At 39.1% G+C, this 23,115-nt stretch overlaps 2 protein-coding genes across 6 annotated transcripts in view; one reads left to right on the top strand and one right to left on the bottom strand.

Annotated features, from left to right (window-relative positions):
- Positions 1-7,637, top strand: part of ddah1 (dimethylarginine dimethylaminohydrolase 1) — a 71,356-nt gene extending 63,719 nt beyond the window's left edge. For all 4 annotated transcript variants that reach the window (XM_041040936.1, XM_041040935.1, XM_041040937.1 and 1 more), the window contains 2 exons: positions 2,511-2,654; positions 6,580-7,637. In XM_041040936.1, coding sequence (XP_040896870.1) covers positions 2,511-2,654; positions 6,580-6,696 — 261 coding nt within the window. In that variant the 3' untranslated portion in view covers positions 6,697-7,637. The remainder of the gene's footprint in view (positions 1-2,510; positions 2,655-6,579) is intronic.
- A 2,512-nt stretch (positions 7,638-10,149) lies between these two features.
- mpl (MPL proto-oncogene, thrombopoietin receptor) lies at positions 10,150-19,410 on the bottom strand. 2 transcript variants are annotated; one of them, XM_041040569.1, is made up of 12 exons: positions 19,190-19,410; positions 16,340-16,460; positions 15,553-15,659; positions 14,727-14,881; positions 13,956-14,112; positions 13,709-13,826; positions 13,207-13,361; positions 12,500-12,642; positions 12,147-12,306; positions 11,756-11,828; positions 11,347-11,434; positions 10,150-11,064 (listed from the first exon to the last, which is right to left on the bottom strand). In XM_041040569.1, exons 1-12 carry the CDS (start codon positions 19,305-19,307, stop codon positions 10,615-10,617), a joined length of 1,845 nt encoding a protein of 614 aa, XP_040896503.1. In that variant the 5' UTR covers positions 19,308-19,410; the 3' UTR covers positions 10,150-10,614. The 2 variants fall into 2 exon arrangements, with proteins under 2 accessions (XP_040896503.1, XP_040896502.1); XM_041040568.1 differs by having other exon boundaries at positions 15,553-15,731; positions 19,190-19,409.
- Between the last annotated feature and the right edge of the window lie 3,705 nt (positions 19,411-23,115).

Here is a 23,115-nt window from a genome sequence, read left to right as displayed (position 1 = left end):
GTTATGCTGATGACAGCAGTAGACAGCATCAGGTCCAGTAAATTGTCAGTAGTTTTGTTAACTGGTTGTTGCTGTCAGTGCCCACGGGGGATTTTATTACCTTCCAGTAAATATTTTGTTTTAGCAGCTCTGACTAAGCACAATCTGCTGCCCAGTTACCACTCTGTGAATTAACTGGACTTCAGCCACCGTCCAGACGTAAGTTTCTGCTAATTTACTGTAGCGTTATGTTTGGTTGAGGGCCAGGAGGACTATGCAGAGGCCTGAGTTCTTCATTGTTTATCTTGTTCTTAAACACTTGAAATGAAAAATGCACAAATCTGAGGCATGTTCATAACAGCAGACAGTCAAACTGGTGTTCGCAAAAGTTGCTGAAAGTCTAATAAGAATTCCTTATAAACATGCAACGACTGAGCTAGCCTTGTCTTTAGTTTTTATTTCTTGAGACCTGAGATTTGAAAAAATTAAAACGTCTTCAACTTTTAAAAAATTAGTAACCTGGCCTCATGATGACCTGTTGTACCCACTAGCAATGAACAGAGAACCAACTGTTTCGTGAGGCAGGTGAATTTGCGAAGGATTTGATTGTGGATCAGAACGCTACACGAACCACGGTGAAATCTTGCTGTAGGACATTTTCCTTGAACCCCTGAATAGTTTTTTTCTCTCTGTTTTTACTAAGAAAATGAGATGTTTTAGAGACAGAGAATAAAGCGGGAACAACTGTGATCTTTGGTGGAGTCAACGTTTATTCTCCCCTCTACCACTCTTAATCCCCCTGTGTGTGAGAGACAGAGTTGGCGGTCACGCACATGGACAGTGTTTTCATTTAGGGCTGCTGCAATCACGTAACACACCCACAAGTGACCTGGGAATGTGTCTGGTTTGGTTACACACACTCAGGCCTACACACACACACACACACTGCTTGTACTCCACCCTGTAGCTCTACACTCAGAAATGGTAATGTCAGCTCCTATAAAGTTGAATTGATTGATTTTGCATTGTCAGTCATTTGCAGGACCTGTTAATTTACCATTCATGAATCAAAAAATGAGTTATTGCCATTAGATGTATAAAAATATTAGTCACTCTAACAGTCTGAAGGTATGATTTCCCTTTTTTTAATCATTGTTTTTAACATTGTTGTTGCAGTAGTGTTGCAATACATAACATTACTGTGTTGCTTTTGCACTGCACTTCCCAGAGATTGCTCCTCCATTTAACAATGGATCCAGGCCTGTAACAGCTCTTTCCCTGGGTTTTTTTTTTTTTTTATATTTAATTATGGGATTTGCTGCTCATACTAACCACACAATTGTTCTTTTATTTAGTCTAACCAAGCACTGTTACTGCTGCCAGAAACATAAAATGTGTCACTTCCTGTGTGCTGAATAGATTTTCCCAGGAGAGCCCTAACAAAGTACTTAGAACAGCACATTTGCTGTTGGATCAGTTGGTAATTCACTAGGAATTACATGACAGTAACTCATTTTTTTCGAGGTACAACAAGTGTGAGTATGTTTAACGTATTGTGCGAGTAATATAATGCAAAGTAATCCATATTTGGATATAAGTCTTATAGAAAAAGTTCTTTTCCATCTCAGGAAACGCCCTGGTCTTCCCTGTTTCAGCTGAAATGAAAACATTTTCAGGCACAAAGCCCATTGTGCTCACAAACCACACATTTTCCTCCCACATGTGCAGTTGTGTGTCATCACACTTGCTCGTTAACGCCCCTCTAAACCTATATGTGCATCACGCTGACGTCACACATTTTGGATGCGGTGTACTACTAAAGGTGACATTTGTTCAATTTTAGCAATAAGAATTTGCATTTCTTTTTTTTGCAATTTCAACTTTTAATGATGACATCATGCTAATCATTAGCAAACGACCAACTCATCAGGTCCATGATTAAAGACAAAAGGTGGTGACAGAAAGAGGAACAGTAGAAAGAGCACACACACCAAAAAAAAGAGAGGTCCATTTCTGGTGAAAGTCTCGCTCCTCAAAATATCTTTTCTGAATGTTGACACTTTGGATTTTTTTTAAGTTGCTCTCCACCTCCCCTCCCCTTCTTGTCTCTGAGGTATCCGTCCGCAGATGTTCGGCTCATAAACATTAAGAGGCACCTGCTTCTCCTCTGGTCATAACATCCTCACCCCCCCGACTTCCACTTGGCAACACGCGTCTTCTCAGCCTCTCTCCCCCCACCGGCCGTCCCACCTTCGACTCTTTCAGATTACATAAATAACATGACATCTGCTGAGAAAGAATGTCTGTCTGCTCCTGTGTTCTCCATTAAGGCCCCCCAGGCCCCGAGAGTGGTTTGGCCAGCAGAAAGATGTGGTGCTGCCTTTGGTATTGCGGCCTTGCTTCTGACTCAAAGTGTCTGATATTCTGAATAACTGTTTTCTGTCTGTCTCTCTGAAATCCCCATGGACTCTCACATGCTGTTTCTTTACCCCACTGTCTACTTTCTGTCTGTCTCTTATCTCTATGTGTAGATCATGCAGCAGATGAGTGACCATCGTTATGACAAGCTGACAGTGCCTGATGACCTTGCTGCCAACTGCATCTACATGAACCTGCCTAATAAGGGCCATGTGCTCCTGCACTGCACAGCAGAGGAGTTTCCAGAGAGTGCGAAGGTGATGCCGAGCTCTTTTCACATCCAAAGCCAGTAACTTTGTCTCTCACAGAATCACACATTCATTTACAATCCTGAGGTTACACCTTTGGGAGGAAGAAAGGCAGTCAGGACAGCCAGACTGTTCTTTGTTGTTTTTCATCCTGTCCAGACCTCGGAGGAAAAACAACTGGCTGGAGAGGGAAACCCTACATAAACTACGTGGTTGTTTTACACAGACCACTGCAGGTTAACCACAGCCCAAGCTGTGTTTTTTTGACAAAGGAACCTGCAGTTTGATGTGAAGTGACCTTTTGTGGACATGGCTCAGACTGCAGACATACGCTTTTTTTCCCAGAACTTGAGGTAGTCATCAAGGTTTATCATCAAAATAGCCCGAAAAGCTGCTATAATCAATAGCTGTATAACAGAAATATGTTGCATGCGTACTTGTTTGTGAAAGGGGTAGCTTGAAGTAGTGAATCCACAGAGAATTATCACCCAACTCTGCAGTTTCTAAAAAATGTTGGTTTTACAGCCTGCAATTTCACTGTTTTTGTTCAGTCTTGCCGCTGTAATCGATGCCATAAATATATAGTAATAACATATAATAAGAAAATAAATCCACTGTAGCTTCCCAGCACCACACAGCAGACAAACAAACTTAGCAACTACCGTAGCTAGTGAACGTAATGGAGCAAGAGCCAGATATTTCCCTCAGGAGTTGTTGGGAGATCAGACCAGAGCTACAAGGAAAGTGAATATTGGATTTAGCATTCATCAGGTGAAGCCAATCACAATTCCAACTGAATGATAATGTTGCTCTATCTCTGCAGGAAGTGTAAATAAGCCACTGCTTACTAACATGTTTGCCATATCAACTTCAAAGACTGGAGTATGTCAGTGTAGTGATTATAGCTTGTTGTGGTTCTCCCCAAGTGCCCAAAAAAATCCATTAATGCAGGTTTGAGGATCTTAAACCTGCATTTCTTTATATTCAAAAATATTCTAAGAATTTAACCCCTAATAAGCCGATTAGACCAGCAGATTAGAAAATTATACTTGTTGCGCCTTGTTTCTTTTTCTGTACTTAGAACTATTTATTTGTTGTGTCTCCATGATCTTGTGATTTAAGGTCTAATGTCAACTCCAAATGAAAGCAAAATGCAAAAGATATATCTTAAAAATAAAAAAATACAGGGTTTCCAAGTTGGCACTATTTCAGAAGCTCATAGGGGAAACGCCAAAATAAATCTGTAAGGATAAAACTAATTTCGGAGAAAGGTTGAAGGGTTGTCCTGGGTGCACTCTTAAGAACTATCCTTATAGCATATATTCTTTGTTAACCTGTTAAGTACTGTATGCTGGCTCATTATACCTGTCTGAACTAATCTCCAGCATACACTCTTAATGCATGAACACGTATAACCACGAGTTTTCTTAAATTTCTCATACAGTGACCTACTTGCAAAACTATGAGATGTGCCTTTTACTCATGATTCTTAAATATTATTTTCTACAGCAGCTGGACGTGAATGACATGTTATTGTCTCGCTTTATCTTTTGGGTTTTGGAAAGGCTGACCAGTAGCTGTGTTATTTAGATGCTTTGGGGTCACATCACATCACAACAGATCACAAGAATTCTCACAGGATCGAACCCAGCATCCTGCAATCTGCAGAGACAGTGCCCAGACCTCAAAATGTACTCTGTGGTTAAAACCCCAACCTCCACCAGCTATTTTTAGAAGGAAGAATTCACAAAATTATGCGTCTTTGGACTTACATCCATGGCGAAGGCTCCGTTTTTTCCAGGAAGATTAACTGAAGGAATTTAACTTGAGCATAATAAAATCTATTTATGTAGCTTGTGCTTCCTGCTTTGATAGCACCTTTTAATGGACCATCTGGAGCAATATTGAATGAGAAATGCATGTTTGTTCCGTGATCTAGTTTCCTTCATAATGTTCAAACCCACCAGAAATTGGCCCGGAACCCAGTTTTGTCATAAACCTGTGTTTAAGAAACTGTAGCTTAAAGAAAGTGGAAAATATTAATAGCGCAAGACATAACATAAGCCTTAAAATAGCAGGGATAGTTTTTAGGAGTTGACTACTGTGCCTTCTTGCATAGTAGGTCTGAGTTGGTACATGTTTCCCAAGGGAACTTGTTGCTTGTTCCTCCAATGAAATGTAGAGGTTTCTCAGCACAATCACAGAGACACTCTGCAAGGCTTGTGCTGCTTTCTAACTCTAAACATTGTCTGTTCTAATCTCCGGCCTATTTTTAGTTTGCTCGTGAAGTTACATAAGAGTTCCAAGTTAACAAAAGCAGGGGGTCATGAGAGAGGATTGGTGGGGTCGGAGGGGGTGGAGACAGGGCATCTTTAATGGTTAGCAGTGGCGACGGCTCTAGAGGGCTCGGCTTGAAGATAAAGAAAGTGAGCAGACAAAAGGCCCAGTGAAATATAGCAGCCTGTACTCTGTGGGACCATGCCACCCCCCGACCCAACACATAAATGTCAACCACAGTAACAAGAACTCGGCTGGAAATGATCAAAAAAAGAGACACTTTGGAGGCGGAGGTGCTGTAAACGGCAGGGGATTTACTGATGTTGTTTTGGAGGAGTTATGCAAAAGCACAGCCTCCCCTGAGCTGACCCCTCTCCTCATGTGGTATAAATAGAACGTTTTTGGATAACGATGTAATTCGGTTGGTCTGTTGGTCCACCACTTTGTTCCAGGCTGAAATGTCATGAAATTGATTTTTTTTTTTTTTTTTTGTTGTTATTGTTGTTGTTGTTTCTTAGCAAATTGTCTCCACACCTGCTGGTCATGACACTTGATGCACACATTCATGGTGCCCGGTGCTCAGACGATGCGGACAACAACTTTGGCGATCCCTTAATTCAACTAGTGCCATGATCAGATCACAGTTTCTGTTTGTCTGACACTCTAGTTTGTGACCAAACACCGGCAAGATCAATGACTAGCCCATCAGCTTTAGCTGTGCTTTCTGCTAAATAGCACTTGTTAACATTACCTGCTTAACATCAGCATGTTAGCATTATTATTGTTAGGATGTGAATATGCTGACATTGGCATTTAGCTCACAGCTTTGCTATTGCTATGAGAATCGTGAGTTATAAGGCACATGGTTGTGGCGGCTTTTAACATGGCATCTGGATCACCAGAGGCTTCGTCAGCCATATTGCATCATGAGATAAGAATTTGTTTAGTTGGTCCCTCTGGCTGTGCCGCAAGGCCTCACTCAGTATCACAGCAGGGTTGAAATGAGAGTTTAAAGAGAAAAATATCCTGGTTTGGAAGTCTGGTTGGAAAACACTGGTTTTCTTCTGGAAAATGTCCACAGGGTGACACACTACTTTACGAGGGTCTTTTGAGAATGTCGTAATAGTTCTCACTCCCATCTTTTTTTTTTTTCATATTTTTCCTCGAGACCAGGAAACCTTACTGAATGCTTGTTCTACTTCACATTTTGTCTCTCTCTGCAGGGCTCTTATATCACAGATCATTACAAATTGACAAATAAATAAAGAATAGTGTTGCATAAGCTCTGCCTATCAGCTTAGCTACTGCCTGCTGAGCTGTGCTTCAGACTTTTCTCAAAAGCTGATAGTAGTGCCTGTAACACTGGCTCATAGATCTGTTACCCAAGGACAGAGTTAGGAGGCAGAACAGGAACAGCTGTTGCCATGGCAATATTGATTTTGTAATTGATTATTTCCTTAATGTAAAGAGACTCTTGATTCCCAAATACATCATTGCACTAAACCATGTTTTTCCAGGGATGTTGGGCTGAACACTGTGATAACCTACTGGATTTCAGCTGTCGTAATTTTTATAATAACCAACAATGAATGGTAAGCATACCAACCTAAAAAGGGCAGGATGTTTTTCCAGTGATGGACTTGTGTGTGTCCTGCAGGTGTTCGAGAAGTTGAAGGACCACATGCTGATCCCTGTGTCCAACATGGAGAAGGTCAAAGTGGACGGAGCCCTCACATGCTGCTCTGTACTCATCAGCAAGAAGGCTAACATCTGAGCCCGCTCACCAGGAGGGTCTCTCAGTGCATGGTAACCAAGTAGAGCCTGTATCCAATCTCCAAGGATCCAGAGGTTTAACAAAACTATCTTGATACTTAGAGGAGGGATAGGCAAGTTTGTTTATGCTGAGGGACAAATAGAATACAACCTTGTTTTCCCCCCAAAAAACACTCAAATTATATTAAAATGTCTTAAGTATGTGAATAGTTCAGTTGGCACAAAACAGTTAGTTACAGGTTATGTGTTTATTAAAGAATTAGAATACTGCATTAAAATTAGTCTTATTTTGCTCTTTACTTGGATATATTCTAACATTTCCTATAAAAAGCTGAATAAAAGGCAAAAGAACAGACCCGTGGTGAACCCCCCTCCACCCCCCGAAACTGCAGGGCCCCTATTGCTCCTGTTTAGACCCATTCCCTGTACTGGACCAAGAAAACCAGATGGATCTGTTTGATAATAGTCATTGTTGCCACTGAGAAGTAGAGTCTTACCAACACTGCACTGCAAATTTATAAATTACATAAGTAACAGACATCTAGAATGAAAAATGTATACAGTTGGTTTATACTGTTTACATTTTAACTGTGATTTAATTTAACTGTGTGATTGGTATTATAATGCAAATGGGACTCAAGTTTTTTTCAAGAACTGTATTTTGGAGTGAGGAGTGTGGAGGAAACAAATCCTCCTACTGCTGTAAACTGAAAACCTCATTGGTACTGTTGGTATTTAGCAGTTTTTTTTAGAGCTTGTATGTTAAATTCCTGCTGGTTTTTTCTTTCTTTTTAACAATTGGTGCTGAGCAAAGTTTTATGATTTCATGACCATACTTTATTTCAAATCTACTTACAGACCATTTTATATTTTAATTTAAAAAAAAAATGCACAGCCATCTATCAGAATCTCTCTTTCTGAAAGTACAGTTCTTGAAAATGCTACTGGTGATATGATCACAGTGTTATGATTTTATGTGACTGTTATGATTTTGTGCTTAATATTGAAAGTACTGCCATTGAGACCTGAGGTGCTCTTACTTTTCATGACTATTGCTTACTTACCATTGTCATTTGATCGCAGGGTACTGGAAACGATTTTTGATTGATCCTTAACAGCTGCCACCAGCTGGAGAAGCTGACAGTAGCCTGGTCATTTATTCTACAAGAATTATCTGTGGCCATTTTGTTGCAGCAATTTAGCATCCCTCCTGGTAACCATGTCTCATTTGTGTGGATGCAAACTTACTAATCTGTGCCAACCCTGCAGAGGACATACCTGTGTAGGAGATGTATGTTTTCATTATTATAAGTTGAACTTAGCTTTTGTTTATCCCAACACCTCCGCTTATTTTAATGTGCACTGCCTGTATAGAAAATCAGTGACTGTACTGCTGAATGATTCTGAAGGCACTGTCGTTTCCTCACATCATTGGTTTTGCCTCTGTTGTTGTTTACACTGGTTCTGTTTCTTTTTTTTTCTTGCCTCACAGTTTTTACTCCAAAACTGACTTACAGCCTGCTGTGAAACTTATGTCGATTCCCCTAAATCCAATAGTACCAAATGTGACTGCAGCGAGAGAGTCTGCACTCAGCATTCAGAACAAGCTAACTGCCTATTTGGTTTCTTTCCATGTGTGTCCAACGTTGGTAGCTGCCAGCAGGAGTCTGAAGGGTGTTGTTGAGCTCTGTTTCAGTGACCTTATCTCTGTTGTTGCTGAATTTCCTGTTTGAGGCCTGCAGATGCGTGTATAGTTTTATACTATACTATACGTTAAGGCCCCATCACATCTGAAACCATGTTGTTTCTCATTGTGATTGAAAGTGAAAGTTGAGGAAATGACATAAGGAGGTGATTCAACCTCCCTTCATAGACATTTGTGTATGGGCAAGTGGGCAGTGATGAAACATGGAAAGAATTCCTATTGGGAGGAGAGGCTTGTACGCCAGTAAACACTGGCTCTCTTAAACTTTGTCTCTCTTGACTGTCTCGCTCTCAACATTCGCTTTCTCCCACACTGCTGTTGCCTCATAGATGAGCTGAGCTAATTTATGGCCATGATATCATACAGTCTGGCGAACACAGTAGATGTGATGGCCTGCTGTTAAAGTGTGACACTAGTAGTATATTTTACAGAGGGCGGCTTACTGGATGCAGGGTGATAGCATGGTTGAAGAGCTTCCAGTTCTGATTCTCATGCAGTTGCTCCAGAAGGTTGAGCCAGGCAGGACCAGTCATATGCTGTTTGATTACAACATGGCAGCCATTGGATTTTAGGCAAGTACAGTCATTTCATCTAAACTGTCATCACCTCTCACATTCCTTCAAACCTCTTCCTGCTGCTGATCTAAAATCAGAATAACATTTAATACATTTTCAGCTCTTGGCTGGCAAGGCTATATGTGAGTAACTGTTCCTGACTTTGTTGAGGGCTCTTATTTATCCTCTTACTAATCCTCTCACTCATCCCAGTAGTCATGATGTTGTGATTGCCCAGGTTCCAACTCAGGTCTCTTGGTTTTCATACAAGTTGTGAGTAATAATTATTTGAGTCATGTTAAATTGAGCCGTTTGTCTACTTTGTGTAATAAATTAACATCTAGCATTCAGATGTGTTGCACTTTCTTTTTTTAAATTCAGGTTAAAATTATCCACAAGGGGAGGTTAACTTAACATTTATTTCACACTTATCCGTGTTATTTTAATTCATATTTTGTTTTACAGTTCTCGACAATGTATTTATAGGTAGTACTCTCAAGAACAAAGTTGGTAGATCATATAGTTTCATCAGGTGTGACAAAATACAAACCTGAATCTGGGCCAAAATCTAACCAACTGTTCTCTCATTTTCAGTGGCATAGACAAACTATTGTTGTCTCAGTTCGCTGAGACGCGCTGAGACACCAGAGAGACAGCTCATCTCTGTCTGCTGATATCTGCTGCCATCTAGTGACAAAAAAAATGCAAAACGGACCAGAACAAGTTTTATATCCAGGTACTGTGCAAAGCAGTTGGTGTTTGGTTGGAGGCAAGAAAAGCTACAAGTCCAGCAAACCTGTTGTTCTGTAAATGCTTGAACATCCCCTGTGTTATGGTCTGACATGTACCCAAGAAAGTGCAAATGTTTGACTTCAAAGAAAATGCAGCTGAAAGAAAATAAGCTTTTTGATATTTATTGCCAAAAATATAAAACTGCAAGTTATAACACGTAATGAACAGAACACTTGTTTCAGAGGTTATTTGGAAGGTAAATAATGAGTAAAGACTCAGCCATGTCAGCCTTCTCAAAGGGAGTCTGAGGAACATTCTAAATTCATTTACAAAAAAAAAACCCAAAACAAAACAAAACAACCAGCAAAAGATACATGCAAAATAACATAAACAACGGCAAAACAACAGAAAAAGACATGAAAAGCTTAATTCCTGTTTTTTTTTCATACGCAATTGACTGAATAGCAATAAAATATACATATTAACTGATGTAAAATTTTAGAGGAAGCTGCAACTCAATTTTAACCTTATCTTTTGTTTTTTTTTTAATCCAGGTTGCTCTAAGCGTAGAACAGTCATCAGAAATGCACAAAATATTGGTAACTGGACGTACTATACAACACAGACCTCTTGAGAACCAACACCACTGAGAAGGGTATTTACATGTGCTCTCACAAAGTATCTTGGGAGCTACTGTTTCCTCCAGTGGTCACAAAGACAAAGCAGGGTAGACTTTGAGCGCTGACATGGAGGAAATCCTACATACAATTAAACATAAAGTAATATATAAGCCGTGTCCACAGCTGGAGCTACTGATTCAGGAAACTTAGATGTGCAGATTAATTTACAGTGCGTTCTGTCAGTGTGAAAGTGCATAATATATGTCAAATCTGGACCAATGAAAACAAAGTACACTTGTACTGTACATTTAGCTACAGGGCAAATTGGTATAGAGGTTGCCTGGTCCCCTTGCAGGAGTGACCCAGCAGTCAAATCTGTCAGACAGAGGCACATAGGAATGGTTAAGAAAGGTACAGCTTAAGCAGACTGAGCCATCAGTGGATGAACACTGACATGTTTGGAGAAGCTCATCCCCCACTTCTGGGACTCCTTTCTCTACAACCTTCTCATACATATGCTTGTTTCCTTTTGTGCAAAGAATGTCACTGTCTTTGTTTAGAGTCACATAGTCTGGAAAGACGTCGGTCCCAGGGCTCCCGTCTACCTGTTCTCCACTGGAGAGGGTTCCATCTGGTGAAAGGAGCTGCGTGGACTCCTCTGATGGCTTCCTCAATTCTGAAACCTCATCTTCAGACATTATCTCCACCACAGATGTAGTGGGGTCTTCAAAACACTGCTTTGATGTGAGTGGAGGACCCTGAAGAGTGAGCACAAAGTAGTAAAAGTGCTGGAAATGAGTGTAAGTTAAGACGAGTAACTTGGTTGTATTAATTTTGTTATTGTTTTACCTATATCCTGTTTGATTTTTGAATCCATATCTATATCTAGAGTCTATATCTTTATAGTGCATCCATATGACTAAATTAATAATGGCACTGAAAAAAAGGAAGTTTTGCCACAATATAAATTTAGTTTATTGGGATGGTGTGTAATTATGTGTGTGATAGACCTGCATGTATCATTATGTTAAGTAATTTACCCATCTCTGCTTGTTGATCTCTGTCAGAAAGCCTTGTAGGACTTTGTCAAGGTTGGGCACCGGTGGCCAAACATACTGCTTGAGCTTACTATAAAAATACACAAAATGACAAACCTGAAAACGGTTTCTGAGCAATGTGGCTAAGATAAAAGTAAAAGAACTGATTAAACTTTTTGGACATCAAGTAATAGTAATCTGAAATGATTTTTAGGATACGAGTACAGAAAACCAAATACAAAAATGTTGAAGCGGTTGTGCAATACAAATTGATATCCATTTAAAAAGAAACGGAGCAAGGGGGTTTCACATAAATATCTTACTTTGGAATTTTTTTAAAATTTCCATGATGTGCAATCCTCATACAGTCAGTCGCCGATTACAAAATGACCGAGCTGGAATAAGATCCTACCTGTGGTTCGTGGAAATGGCGATGATGACAATTGTCATTATTGAAACAGGGATACACAGCATGAGCACCAAGCCTGAAAAGACGAATTATACTGCATTAAGGTTTGCATGGTATATGTAATATTTTTATTTAGATTAACAAAGAACTGCATTTCATAGCTCTATAATGTTTATATTTTAATGTATCAAGCCACTGCAGTGTAGTGTTGCACAGTTGTTGCACAGTTGTGCAATACTACCCAACTGTTATTACACAACCAGTTGAATTGAATTAGTTGTTCTTACAAAATAACAGTAAACTCAAAATACAGTGAACTGCTGCATTACATGTGGTGCAATGTTGTAAATTTCTGTGATTTCTATTTAAAACAATGGATTATTAAGTAGTTTACCTTTGTCAGTGGGGGTGTAACCAGTGAGCACATCTGACCAGTCACTCCAGTATCCTGAGTAAACGGACTCATTAGGTTTAGCTCTGATCTTAACGCTGTACTGGCTCCCTGTTGAAACATCTAGACATGTGCTAGTCTCTGGTCCCTTTAGCAGAACCATCTGGGGACAAAACGATTGATTTGACATTCAATAGTGAGAAAATTAAATGGCAGTCTCAGTGGTGGTGCCCCCCCCCCCTGTGGTATAATCAGCCACATCAGTCATTCTTCTACAAACCTGACCCTGAGATAACCACTCAAAAATGAACAGATAAAGACATATAATGTGCAGCCACTGCAAATAACATATTTACCTTCCATGCTTCACCCCTTCTGGTCTGATAGCCAACTTCATACTCCAGGTGAGCTGACAGAGAAGGAAAGGGAGCATCCCATTTCAAGCACAACTTGTTTTTCTCCAGTGCTCCTTTCAGATGACCTGGTGGGGATGTTTTGACTAAAAACACACAGCACATAATTTGTCAACAGAGAGGCAGTACTGTAATTAGGCTACTTAGGCTCTTACTCTTAGTAACTGAGAAATCCAGTCTACCACAAATAAGCGGAAGTATAGAAAAGCTACTGAGCTAACCCTGCTAACCTTCAAAGTGTGCAATGGTTATGACTCATAAGTCACTGAAAATGTAATGTTAGATATTACAAATTATTTTATATGCCCTAATTATTTGAGTCAATGTGAGAACATCTGATTCATGTATGAAAAAGGCATATATGTATTATAAATGTAATATGCATTATAAAATAGTGACAATGTGTTAATATCTCTACTTTACCAAGCAGCTGTACTATAAATAAACCAGAGTTCTATGAACAGCTGCCTTCAAAGTACCTTTGACTCTGAGCAATATTTCGCTAAAACTGTAGTTTGAGTGCTACAAATGGATGGCTTTAGAGGACAACCACATCACCTGAAGACTCTTTAGCTAATAAAAAACATTAAAAAGTTCAAAACAGACATCCCATGCAAAAGGAACAAAGAAATGGGAAACAAATCACTCACTGGTCTTGTTAAGAGTGAACTCTTGAGTATAGAAGGTTCTGTTGAGTGGAGCAGGAGCGCTGCTGAGTTTCACCCTGATTTTCCTGGAGTCATCTCCATGGAAATGACACAGGTCAGTGAACTTCCCATCAGTAAGGCACTCGGTCCAATCTCCACTGCAAGGGTCATAATATGAATAATTATTTGCATCAGCTTCCAAGGATTAATTTATTACCATTTATACAGACAAGCTGAAAGTTAACCCATTATTTGATCCTTGAAAAAGGGATGTATATGAAATTTGCTTTTTTTTTTTTTTTCTTGGGGCAGATTACCACTTACCTTTGTATCTAACAAATCTAACTGTTTGCCACTGTGCCTTTGCTGCTCAAAGTAATGACACATCTAGTGCTTGCTGTGGAGGATGTAATCAAAATCAACTAGGTATTCCCATAAAATTCCACAAGCTCTTTAGCAGAAAGATTGGATCAACTGATGAAATGTAGTGTGAATTTTATCCTACCTGAGACCTGAGATCTTGTAGAAAAGCTTGAACTCTTTTTCCACACCATATCTACTCGCATTCCACTGGCAGGTGATGTTCACCTGGTCAGAGGTGTAACACATCAGCGAAACATCATCTGAAAAGAGAAGAAGTTTACAACTTAAGTACTGCATCTAGAAAAGCTGTTCTATGGATAACATTTTTTGCTCTTAATTCTTTTTGTCATCCACTCAGTCATTCATACTCTTTTCTTGTTTAAGCACACCTGCATTTTGAGGAACCATGGCTCGCGCAGAGCGTGACCAGCTGCTCCAGTGTCCTCCACTTGGTGCAAAAGCACATCTGACAGTGACCTGGACTTCAGTCTCCTCCCCTGGTACCAGAGAGTCTAGTAAGTCTCTAGTTTGTTCATCCTTTTTTGCCTGTAACATCAGACATTTCTCAAATTATATACCTTTTTTCAACCACTGTAATTACAGATACAGGCCTACAGGTGAAGGAATGAACGGGCTTAGATTAGTGCAGTGCATGTTTGTCAGAGAAAGAACAAATCAGTAATGTGTTTAATTAATTGCTTGATCAGTCTCATAACCGACCAGATGAGAAATTAACTTGGCAGAAGTAAAGTCTGCAACAATTTTACAGTAGAGAAGATAGAGGAAAATGATAATTTTATGTGTCTCTGAATTCAGAGAGTTCTCAACCTACTGTCCAATCCTACTAAAACTTGGCTAAATTATAATTACTGCCTCATGGTTGGATGCCTCCGTCAGCCACTCAAGTTGCAGTTCACATCCATGTCTGTCTAGAGTCATATATGTAGTGAAGACTTTGAAGGAATAATAAAATGTATGAAATGCATGTCCTCATAATTAGCATATGAATTCTGGTCAGTAAGGTCAGGTTTTATGAGGTCACAGTGACCTTGGCCTTTGACCACCAAAAAATTTCAAGCCAATGTATACTATGCTTACACATAGTAATCACAACAGTATATATTAGCTTGATTTCAGAGATATTGAATAGTTGTGGTTACCTCATCTGTCTTCGCTCCTAGCCCCTTCGAGGAGTATCGAATCCTATAGAATTTATCTCCACAATATTTTGGGTACTCTTTCTGCCATGAAACCAGCAGCTGCCCTGCTTGGTCATTTTGGAGTAAAGACACGCTGTGGGGGGGATCCAGGAGATCTACAAACAAGTTGTGAGGAAAAATAAGGAAAAAACAAATTACAGAACCCACTGGTGAAAATGAGTCACAGGTGTTTAGGCAACAGATGAGGAGGCCCATGTCTTTCTTGGTAAATGACCTTATTGACAAGCGATATGCACACAGAATGGATTAACTGTACTGAGAGCACAGAATGGACATGAGGCTGCAACATTTTTCATGCTTTAAATCAAATCTGTGATTAATCTGTGAGAGGCTACAGGTACAGTACATCTGTCCTTTTTAGGTTAAGGCTGGGCATTGCAGCTGCAACTGTGCAGCTATGCAGGCCAAATATTTGGACCCTATTCCTTTTTCTGATTCATCATTTGAGGAAAGGATTCAAAAGCACCCATTGTAACCAACAGAGTGAGGGATAAGCAGCTAGAATGAAAGGATTGATGGATAAGACTAACAAGTAAAGGTTAAAATCACTAAGGAATTTAAGCTGTAAGGAATATAGGCTTGAATTTCTTTACATAAATTTGGCCTAAGTATTTTTGGTCATGTGGCAGAAAAAAATTATGTGCTTAGAATGTGTATGCATATAATTTTAAGTGTGTTTTATTTTTATCAAGTGATCAATCTATTTCCCTTTGGGTTTTTTTTTTTGTTGTTGTTGAAGTATGCATTGTAAAAAGAAATGACTTACATTGGTCCTCCACACTGACAGACCGGCTGTAGAGTGTGGTGTTGGTATTGTGCTCCAAGACCGTGAGGTGAGTTGTCACAAAATTGAAAACATCTGCAGAAGGAAACCTGTAGAAGTGGAGGAAAGTTCCCTCTTGTGGGCTCTCGACAGACATAGCAGAAGTATCCTCTTTCGGCGGGCTTAATTAGAGTAAGGACAAATACAACAGACAGATGACTAATAACACTACTGCTTGGCCTTGAGAAAGACCAGGCATGGTCAAAACATCAGTAATGTAATAAAATTATTAAAAAAGTCCTTCCCTTCAAAAATAAATACATACAAATACTGAGCTGAAGTTTTAGGCGCTTTAGAAACCTAGATTGGCATCCATTGCACAGTATCATCAGAGAGGTGTCAAGTCCCAAATTCATTCTGCACCATGAAGAGCTATCCTCAGAAACAAGAAGAACGAGTCCTGCAACAGATGGTGTGATCCCAATAGAGTCCTAATCTCATGTAGGGATTACATGAAGAGAACCAATTGAGACAGCCTAAATCCAGAGGAATGGTGGCTTCTTGATGCCATGAAAAAACCATGAAAAAAATGATCAAAAATTAAGTAAAACCTTCTTTTTTTTAAGTTTAAACCAATAAAAATAATAATAACCTGTAGTCTATATTCACTATAGAGGATGGAGGATTTAAGGACTACTGGATACTAAATAATATGAAACAAAGCACTTTTTAAACTGATAAACTGTCTCTGAATATATAAAACACAATCAATTTACTATGTATAACATACCTCTCAAGAACGTAGAGCAAATTATATGTCCTGTTGTCTGCAGTCTCAAAGAAGCAGGTGAAATCCTCTCCTGTCCGTGTGAAACACTTAGGATCCTCTTCATCCTTTAAGAGGAAAACCTCTGCTCCACAAATGACAAACAAAACACATGAATAAAACAGGTCCCCCATAGATAGTATCTTTAACTTTGTGGGACAAAAATGTTGGATGATAGAAGCATTATTATATAGTGGCTGTTCATAGCAGGGACAAGCTGATTAAAAAAAACAAAAAACGAATGGCACTGTTCCCCAAAGGTATGTCCCAATTTTGCATATTGGGACTTCCATGCAGGAAGCTAACTTGTCTTAATTCCCCATGAAGGAGGGAATCTGCAGATTTTATCCTTATCTCTGGTCCCTACTACTAAATAGTAAAGTAAGATTGCGCCAAACTAGCTGATTAAGTGTTTTACTGAGAATTTTACCATTTTTTAATCAAGTTGAACTATTTGGTACAAGGTTTTAACAGTTTCACCACATATATTTTTGCCATCATAGCCCAACCATTCTCACAAATTGATTAAAACCAAATTTTAGACTAGATCCTCAAAAAAAATAAAAATGTAAGTAATCTGTAAGTTTATTGTAAAATTTTAACCCTTTTTAAAGCCTCAGATTTAACCATTTGACACACACACACAAAAAAATTGCATCACTTTATCTATGGGAAAAGTGATAGTCTCTTAATTCAGTGTCTGAAGGAGGCGAAAGAAGGAACTGACTCAATAACTGGGGAAGTGACTCATCACATCTTGGCTGAAAGTACATCTATAGACTTTTAAAGTGAGACTGAGAGGCGGTCATGTTGATCATTCAGCCTGAGGCACTGCTGATGGTTGTTTGTCCCTAAAAATGTATGAGTAAAAATCAGAAGAAATTTCCACCACACATATAAATAACAATGACGAGGTGGAATCTCTGCTTGCAGGGCTGGAACTCCCGAACAGTGCCTGATACCCAGAAGCAATAAAAGCCCTGGGCCGTACAGATACACACTAATGCTCAGGACATTAGTGCTACGGGGGGAGATGGGCTGGAAAAACCATGAATCACTGAAAAACTACAAACAAAGTTGGAAAGAAGTTTCATGACACATGGGATTAAAAAGCACGGGTAATCTAATGACTCCTGCAGAGCAGGAAGAATGTTGAGTTCTACCTGATATGTCTGAATTGTGTAGAATTTAGTTTGAAGTGCCAGTGGCATGACACTGCTTGACAAACAGTGTCATGCCACTGACACTGATCCTCTGTACCCATTCTGCTGAGTGTTCTCTGTACAGTTCTTGTGTGTACAAATGTTCCAGATGTTTCCAAGTTTTTTCTGATATCCTTGGCTGTAAGTCCAGGGTTCTTTTTGACCTCTCGCACAATTTTTCCAGCACTTCTGTTCTAAATTTTTCTTGGATGTCCACATCTAGGCCTGTTTTCAACTGTAGCAGTCAGGTTGAACTTCTTGATAATTCCTTTCACTGTTGACTTAGGCATTTGGAACTTTTCTGCAATTTTCTTGTAGCTGTTCCCTTTCTGGTGGTCAGTTACAATGCACTTTCTAACTAAACTTACTTCTTTAGACTTCACCATGATGCTTGGTTAGTGGGCAAGTGCGAGTTGAATAAAACTTGGCTGTCCCCCTTTTTATCTCCGGGTAAAGCCATCTAACAACAACCGACAGGTGTGTCAACACTTAACGACCCTTCCACACCTGTCTGCATGATTCAGTCTTGAAAAGTTAACAAAAAAGGTGCAAATACTTTTGTCACCAACCAATTATGTTTTTGTAAAATTTCTGCCAGACTGCAAAATAATTTCTTATTTGTTGATCACGTCATTGTTTTTAAATGTTCATTTAGTTTTCTTCAATAAAAAATTGCATTAAACCCTTACATTAAACCAAAACATGTCAAACTGACAGGGGTGCCAATACTTTTGACTCCAACTGAAGATTCTGATAGTGAATTGGGGGATAGTGAATTGAAACACCACTTGGGCTAAAAACCCAACCCACGGTTAGACCTTTTACTCAAAACTGATTTAATATGGCTAAGTAACACAATCCAGGTTTTATTCCAAACAGGCTAGATGCAAACTTCAAAACATGGCAGAAGCAAGGTCTGAATATTTATTCAGATTTCTCTGAGAAATCCTCACCTGAAAGCTTCCAAAAAGATCTGGAAAAAAATCAAGATCCAGATCTGGTGTAGTAAGAGTTTTATTTCAGCATACAGAGCTGACTTAGGTCTCAGAACTATTGATCAACTATACAAGGGGCTTGAAGAGCTGAGTGGGGTGAACATGCAAACAAGAAAAGGGAGGAAGTGGGGGAAACTTTGTAATATCAGTGGGCTAGAGGGAAAACTTAAATCATAAGCAATGGAACTCAATCAACTCACTGTCTTTGTGAGAGTTTAATTGGAAAATTATGGTCAGATACTCTATAACACCTGCACTTAAATGGACCAAGGTGAGTCTGTGTCAGAGCAAATCATTATCGTGTGTTGGAAATACTGTGGGATTTACAGCTACTGGAAGACAGTCAGATAGAATGGAAAATGTTTAAAAAACTAAAACTGACTTTTGGGTAAGATGGGTAAGATGTCACCACAGCTTCTTGGCTAACGCGCAACCCCCCCCCCCCCCCCCCCCCCCCCCCCAATTCATACCTTGTTTTCAGACAACAAACACAACAACTTTGGGGGCTCAGTAGCATACATTCAACACTTCGACAGTAAATGGATAACTGTTTACTGGACTGAATATAATTCAAACTGTACTTCAGCTGTACAAAATAAATCATAATTAATACATACCTTCCCTTGACGGACCATTGTTGCAATGCATCCCAGGCACAAAGCCCACTTGAATCCACAAGCTAAGAAAGAGAATCTCCCACCTGCAGGGCAAATTCATGGTGTACGGAGGTATCATAAGATATTACGTATCTTAAACCACTATGGCACTTAACAGTACATGCCTGTGTTTGAGCAGTGTGTTTTGTCTGCTATACATGGTTCTGAGTTGGCATGGGTGGGCAGGGTTAAACAGTCCTGAAGGGTTGGCCCAGTGTGACAAACCGTGCTTGAGCAGGAGTCGTGCTTTGTGTACAGTGGAAGTAAGCACCAAAAAAGGGCAGTTTGGGAGGAGCATTTGCAAGTAAACCCACATTATAGATTTCCATATTTTCAGTTTCCAATTTGACACAATACTAAACAGGAGGATATGCTGCTGATGAAATCCAATACATGTTTCAGTCGATTATCTGTCTGGGTTTGATGTTCCTTCCTTGCTCTGAATAAAAGATTTCAACTTCAGAGCTTTAAGCTTTGTAATCAATTGTATAGAGAGAGACTAATCAATCACTAAAAGGCTTTCACGAGCTCATTGTAAACTTCAGAAGTGCTTATACCATCTGAGGACACTGAGAAAAAAAAAATTGCCTCTGCTGATTATCTTTGTTGATTTACCACATCCTGACCTACTGCACAACAGCAGGTTATACCAGCATGGTTCTATTCTTCAAACACAGCCCAACTAAAAATATACTATAAAAGATGTAAGTTTCTAAAACCAGATTTTAAATTGTATGACCAACTCCCCAAAAACTGAGTCCCTTAATCAAAGTCAGTCTTAAAACTGACCCCAATGTAACTAAAATGTATTGTTTATTTAAAAATGTATACAATTTATAAACATGTAGTTTAATAGAAATCAGAAACTTTGCTTTGATTAGTTCCTTTGTTAAGAAGTGTACTGATTAGATTTGTTTGTAAAGCTTGTGCATGTTTGAGTTCAAGGACTTGCCGCTCTGACAACAGTTGTGGATCAATTTTTTAAACAATCTCTGAGGAACTGATATCAATTGTCAAATCAGCCACAAACTAATCAAGCTAACTCAAGTATCTGCACAGGAGTAACAAGAAGAACCATGTCTGCTGCTGACTGGAAAGCCCAGCTACTTGGACTCAGGACTGCACAACATATCACTGGATCTTAACCACCAGATAATGCAGACATTTACAACAACCGTAACCTCTTGAGAAACCTCCACCTAACCAAAGGCCAAACCCACTTCAGTCACTTCTCATTCCACTTGGGAAACACTACAGAACATAAAATGTGCACTAATCTATTAACAAAAACAGCTTCTTCCTAAAAGCTGTCGTTCTCACAGCTGAGCACTGCCTCCTACAAAGAGATCCAGCCAAACTGTGATGTTAAACAACATCATAACAGCTCTTGCCAACACACCATACACTCTTTTGAGCTCCCAACTCTGCTCATGCTATGTTTCTTCCTGCTATAAATAACACGTGATCAACCCTGGGCTTCCACCCCACATGTGTATTAAAATACGCAACTTAACACATCTTCAAAAAGATAAAAAATGTGCCACTACCATGTAAAAAAAAATGATCATCTGTGTTTGTGATCTGTATGCTAACTCTTGGAAATGTCAGAAAATGTGTTTATATTCAATGGGGCAGCCATGGGAAGATCTTACTGTGTTCTCAGATGGTATCACATCAAAGTCACAACAAAAACAACACTCACAACAACATTTTCTATGTGATCCTCTCATGCTCAACAAACATCAGCCCACACTAAAAGTGAAACTTGTGAACATGTGTACCAATCTGCAGATGAGTGCTGACCACAGACTGATATAACAGTTACCAGCACAGTGGGGCTTAGATGGCTGTTAGATGAGGCTGTTGTGAATGTTGTACACAAGTTACCCAGAAGTGTTGCTGATTTTTTAATTTTGATTTTTTTTTAGATTTTCAAAAACAGTTCAAAAGTCAATTCATTATGGGCTCAAATTACAGTCAATAAGATTTGTATTTGCTTACACACAAAAAATAAAAATAAGAGAGACTGTGTGAATAAAATCTGTGAAGAAATTATGATTTTTCAACAAATACAAATCTCTTTTCCTACGGAAGAGGATTAGGGTCACTAAAAAAATATTTTTTAAATAAAAAAGATTTTTTTCGGGGGTGTAAGAGTTCTGACTTTTTTCTCAGAATTCTGGCTTTAATCTCAGAATTCTGACTTTAATCTCAGAATTCTGACTTTTTTCTCAGAATTTAAAGTCAGAATTCTGACTTTTTTCTCAGAATTCTGACTTTAGTCTCAGAATTCTGAAAGTCAGAATTAAAGTCAGAATTCTGAGATTAAGGGCAGAATTCTGAGAAAAAAGTCAGAATTCTTACACCCCCGAAAAAAATCTTTTTTATTTAAAAAATATTTTTTTAGTGGCCCTAATCCTCTTCCGTACTTTCCCCCATGCATTGAATTTCTCATGCAGATTTAGTTTACAGGTTTACAAAGACAGATTTACAACTACAAACTCCACAAACTGGCCGCAATTTGAGCTCCTAACAGACGATTTACTGAAACACTGTTGTCATCTTTCTTTGTAACTAGTTTCCTTTCAGAGAAATTTTCATGGTGATAATAAGGCATGGTGAGCCTGGACTGACCGTGATGCTTTGAGGCAAAAGTCTTATAAATTACCCGTCAGACAGTTCAGCCAACTTGCTTGAAAAACTGCAGAAATCTTCAGGCTTCCTAGGAACAGACATCCTCATAACTCAGGTAAACCTACTGGATATCAGTGCTTATTATTCATGTTAGACTTAAGATTGAGTTTGGAGCTTTCCTAAAATTGTGACTAACCAAAAAAAGTAAATAAACATATTCAGGCTACGTATGTAATGTAATGTAATTATGCTGTATTCGCAAAGAAGCAAGGGTTATTTCTGAGCCGAGCCAAACACTGCTTCATAATCTTTCCTTCCAAACATAAGTCTTTTTGCCAAAACCAGACAACTAAGGAATGAGCCAGACTTGTCTTGTTAAGCAAATTAAAGTAATTACTCAGAATAAAATCTCAACTTTTCTGTAATACTCACCGTTCCCCACCGTCAAGTTTGAAGATGGCTCTGAAATGTGTAGCTTGCTCCATGGCGGAGGAAAACACCTGAAGTTAATTTGAATTTAAGGTGAAGAGACCAACGCTAATTTTATTCCATGCTTCATGTAGCGTTAAGCTAGCTATTTCAAGCTAGAGCTAGATGTAGATACATGCTTTTCATAGTACATGCGTACAACAGCAAACACGCACAGGTGGATATATATGTCAGTCGTGAAAGTTATCGGGAGAAGTAGCAAGCTGAAAACATTTATAAGCCACATTTTAGGCAAACGGTAACACTTGCCACACAACATATCGACCATCAAGCTAGTCCACGACACCAAACTAGCAGCCTGGCCGGGGCAGTGCAATATGAAAACTTATGCGGTCTAATACAGCAGTCCTGCAATAAGTCCCATCTTCATGACAGTTATAATGTTCAGTTTGTGGCGAAGATGTTTTAGAGTAGTGCTCATTCACAGTTTTATGCTAATTTTGGAGGCTGCAGTTTATGGTTCTTCTGAATTGTATTGCATCACACAGATGTGTTTCTATTATTTTGTCCACCCCCCCATTTATATTGAGGGTAGACTAACAGTATCACCTCTCTGTGTGATACAATTCAGTTCAACAGTAGCACAAACTGCATCCTCCAAAATGAATCAAAACCTCTCTAAAACAGTCTCAGTTAAAACTGATTATAATCAACAGGAAGTTGATTTTTTTTTTGCAAGACTATTGTATTAGACTAGACTGCATTGATTTTAACTTGGTGTACCTCATAATCTGCCAACTGAGTGCACGGTTTAGACATGGGAG

This window comes from Toxotes jaculatrix, chromosome 6 (assembly GCF_017976425.1).
Source record: "Toxotes jaculatrix isolate fToxJac2 chromosome 6, fToxJac2.pri, whole genome shotgun sequence".
Lineage (NCBI taxonomy): Eukaryota > Metazoa > Chordata > Actinopteri > Toxotidae > Toxotes > Toxotes jaculatrix.
Note: the sequence above shows the minus strand (reverse complement) of the source record. Positions and strands in the feature narration are given on the sequence as shown.

Coding starts and splice junctions, on each gene's coding strand:
- mpl (XM_041040568.1), bottom strand. CDS start 19,307: ATGATACCTCCGTACACCATGAATTTGCCCTGCAGGTGGGAGATTCTC. Junction 12,643..13,206: donor GTTCACTCTTAACAAGACCA/GTGAGTGATTTG, acceptor GTGTGTTTTTAG/TCAAAACATCCCCACCAGGT. Junction 11,829..12,146: donor TTACACCCCCACTGACAAAG/GTAAACTACTTA, acceptor TCGTCTTTTCAG/GCTTGGTGCTCATGCTGTGT.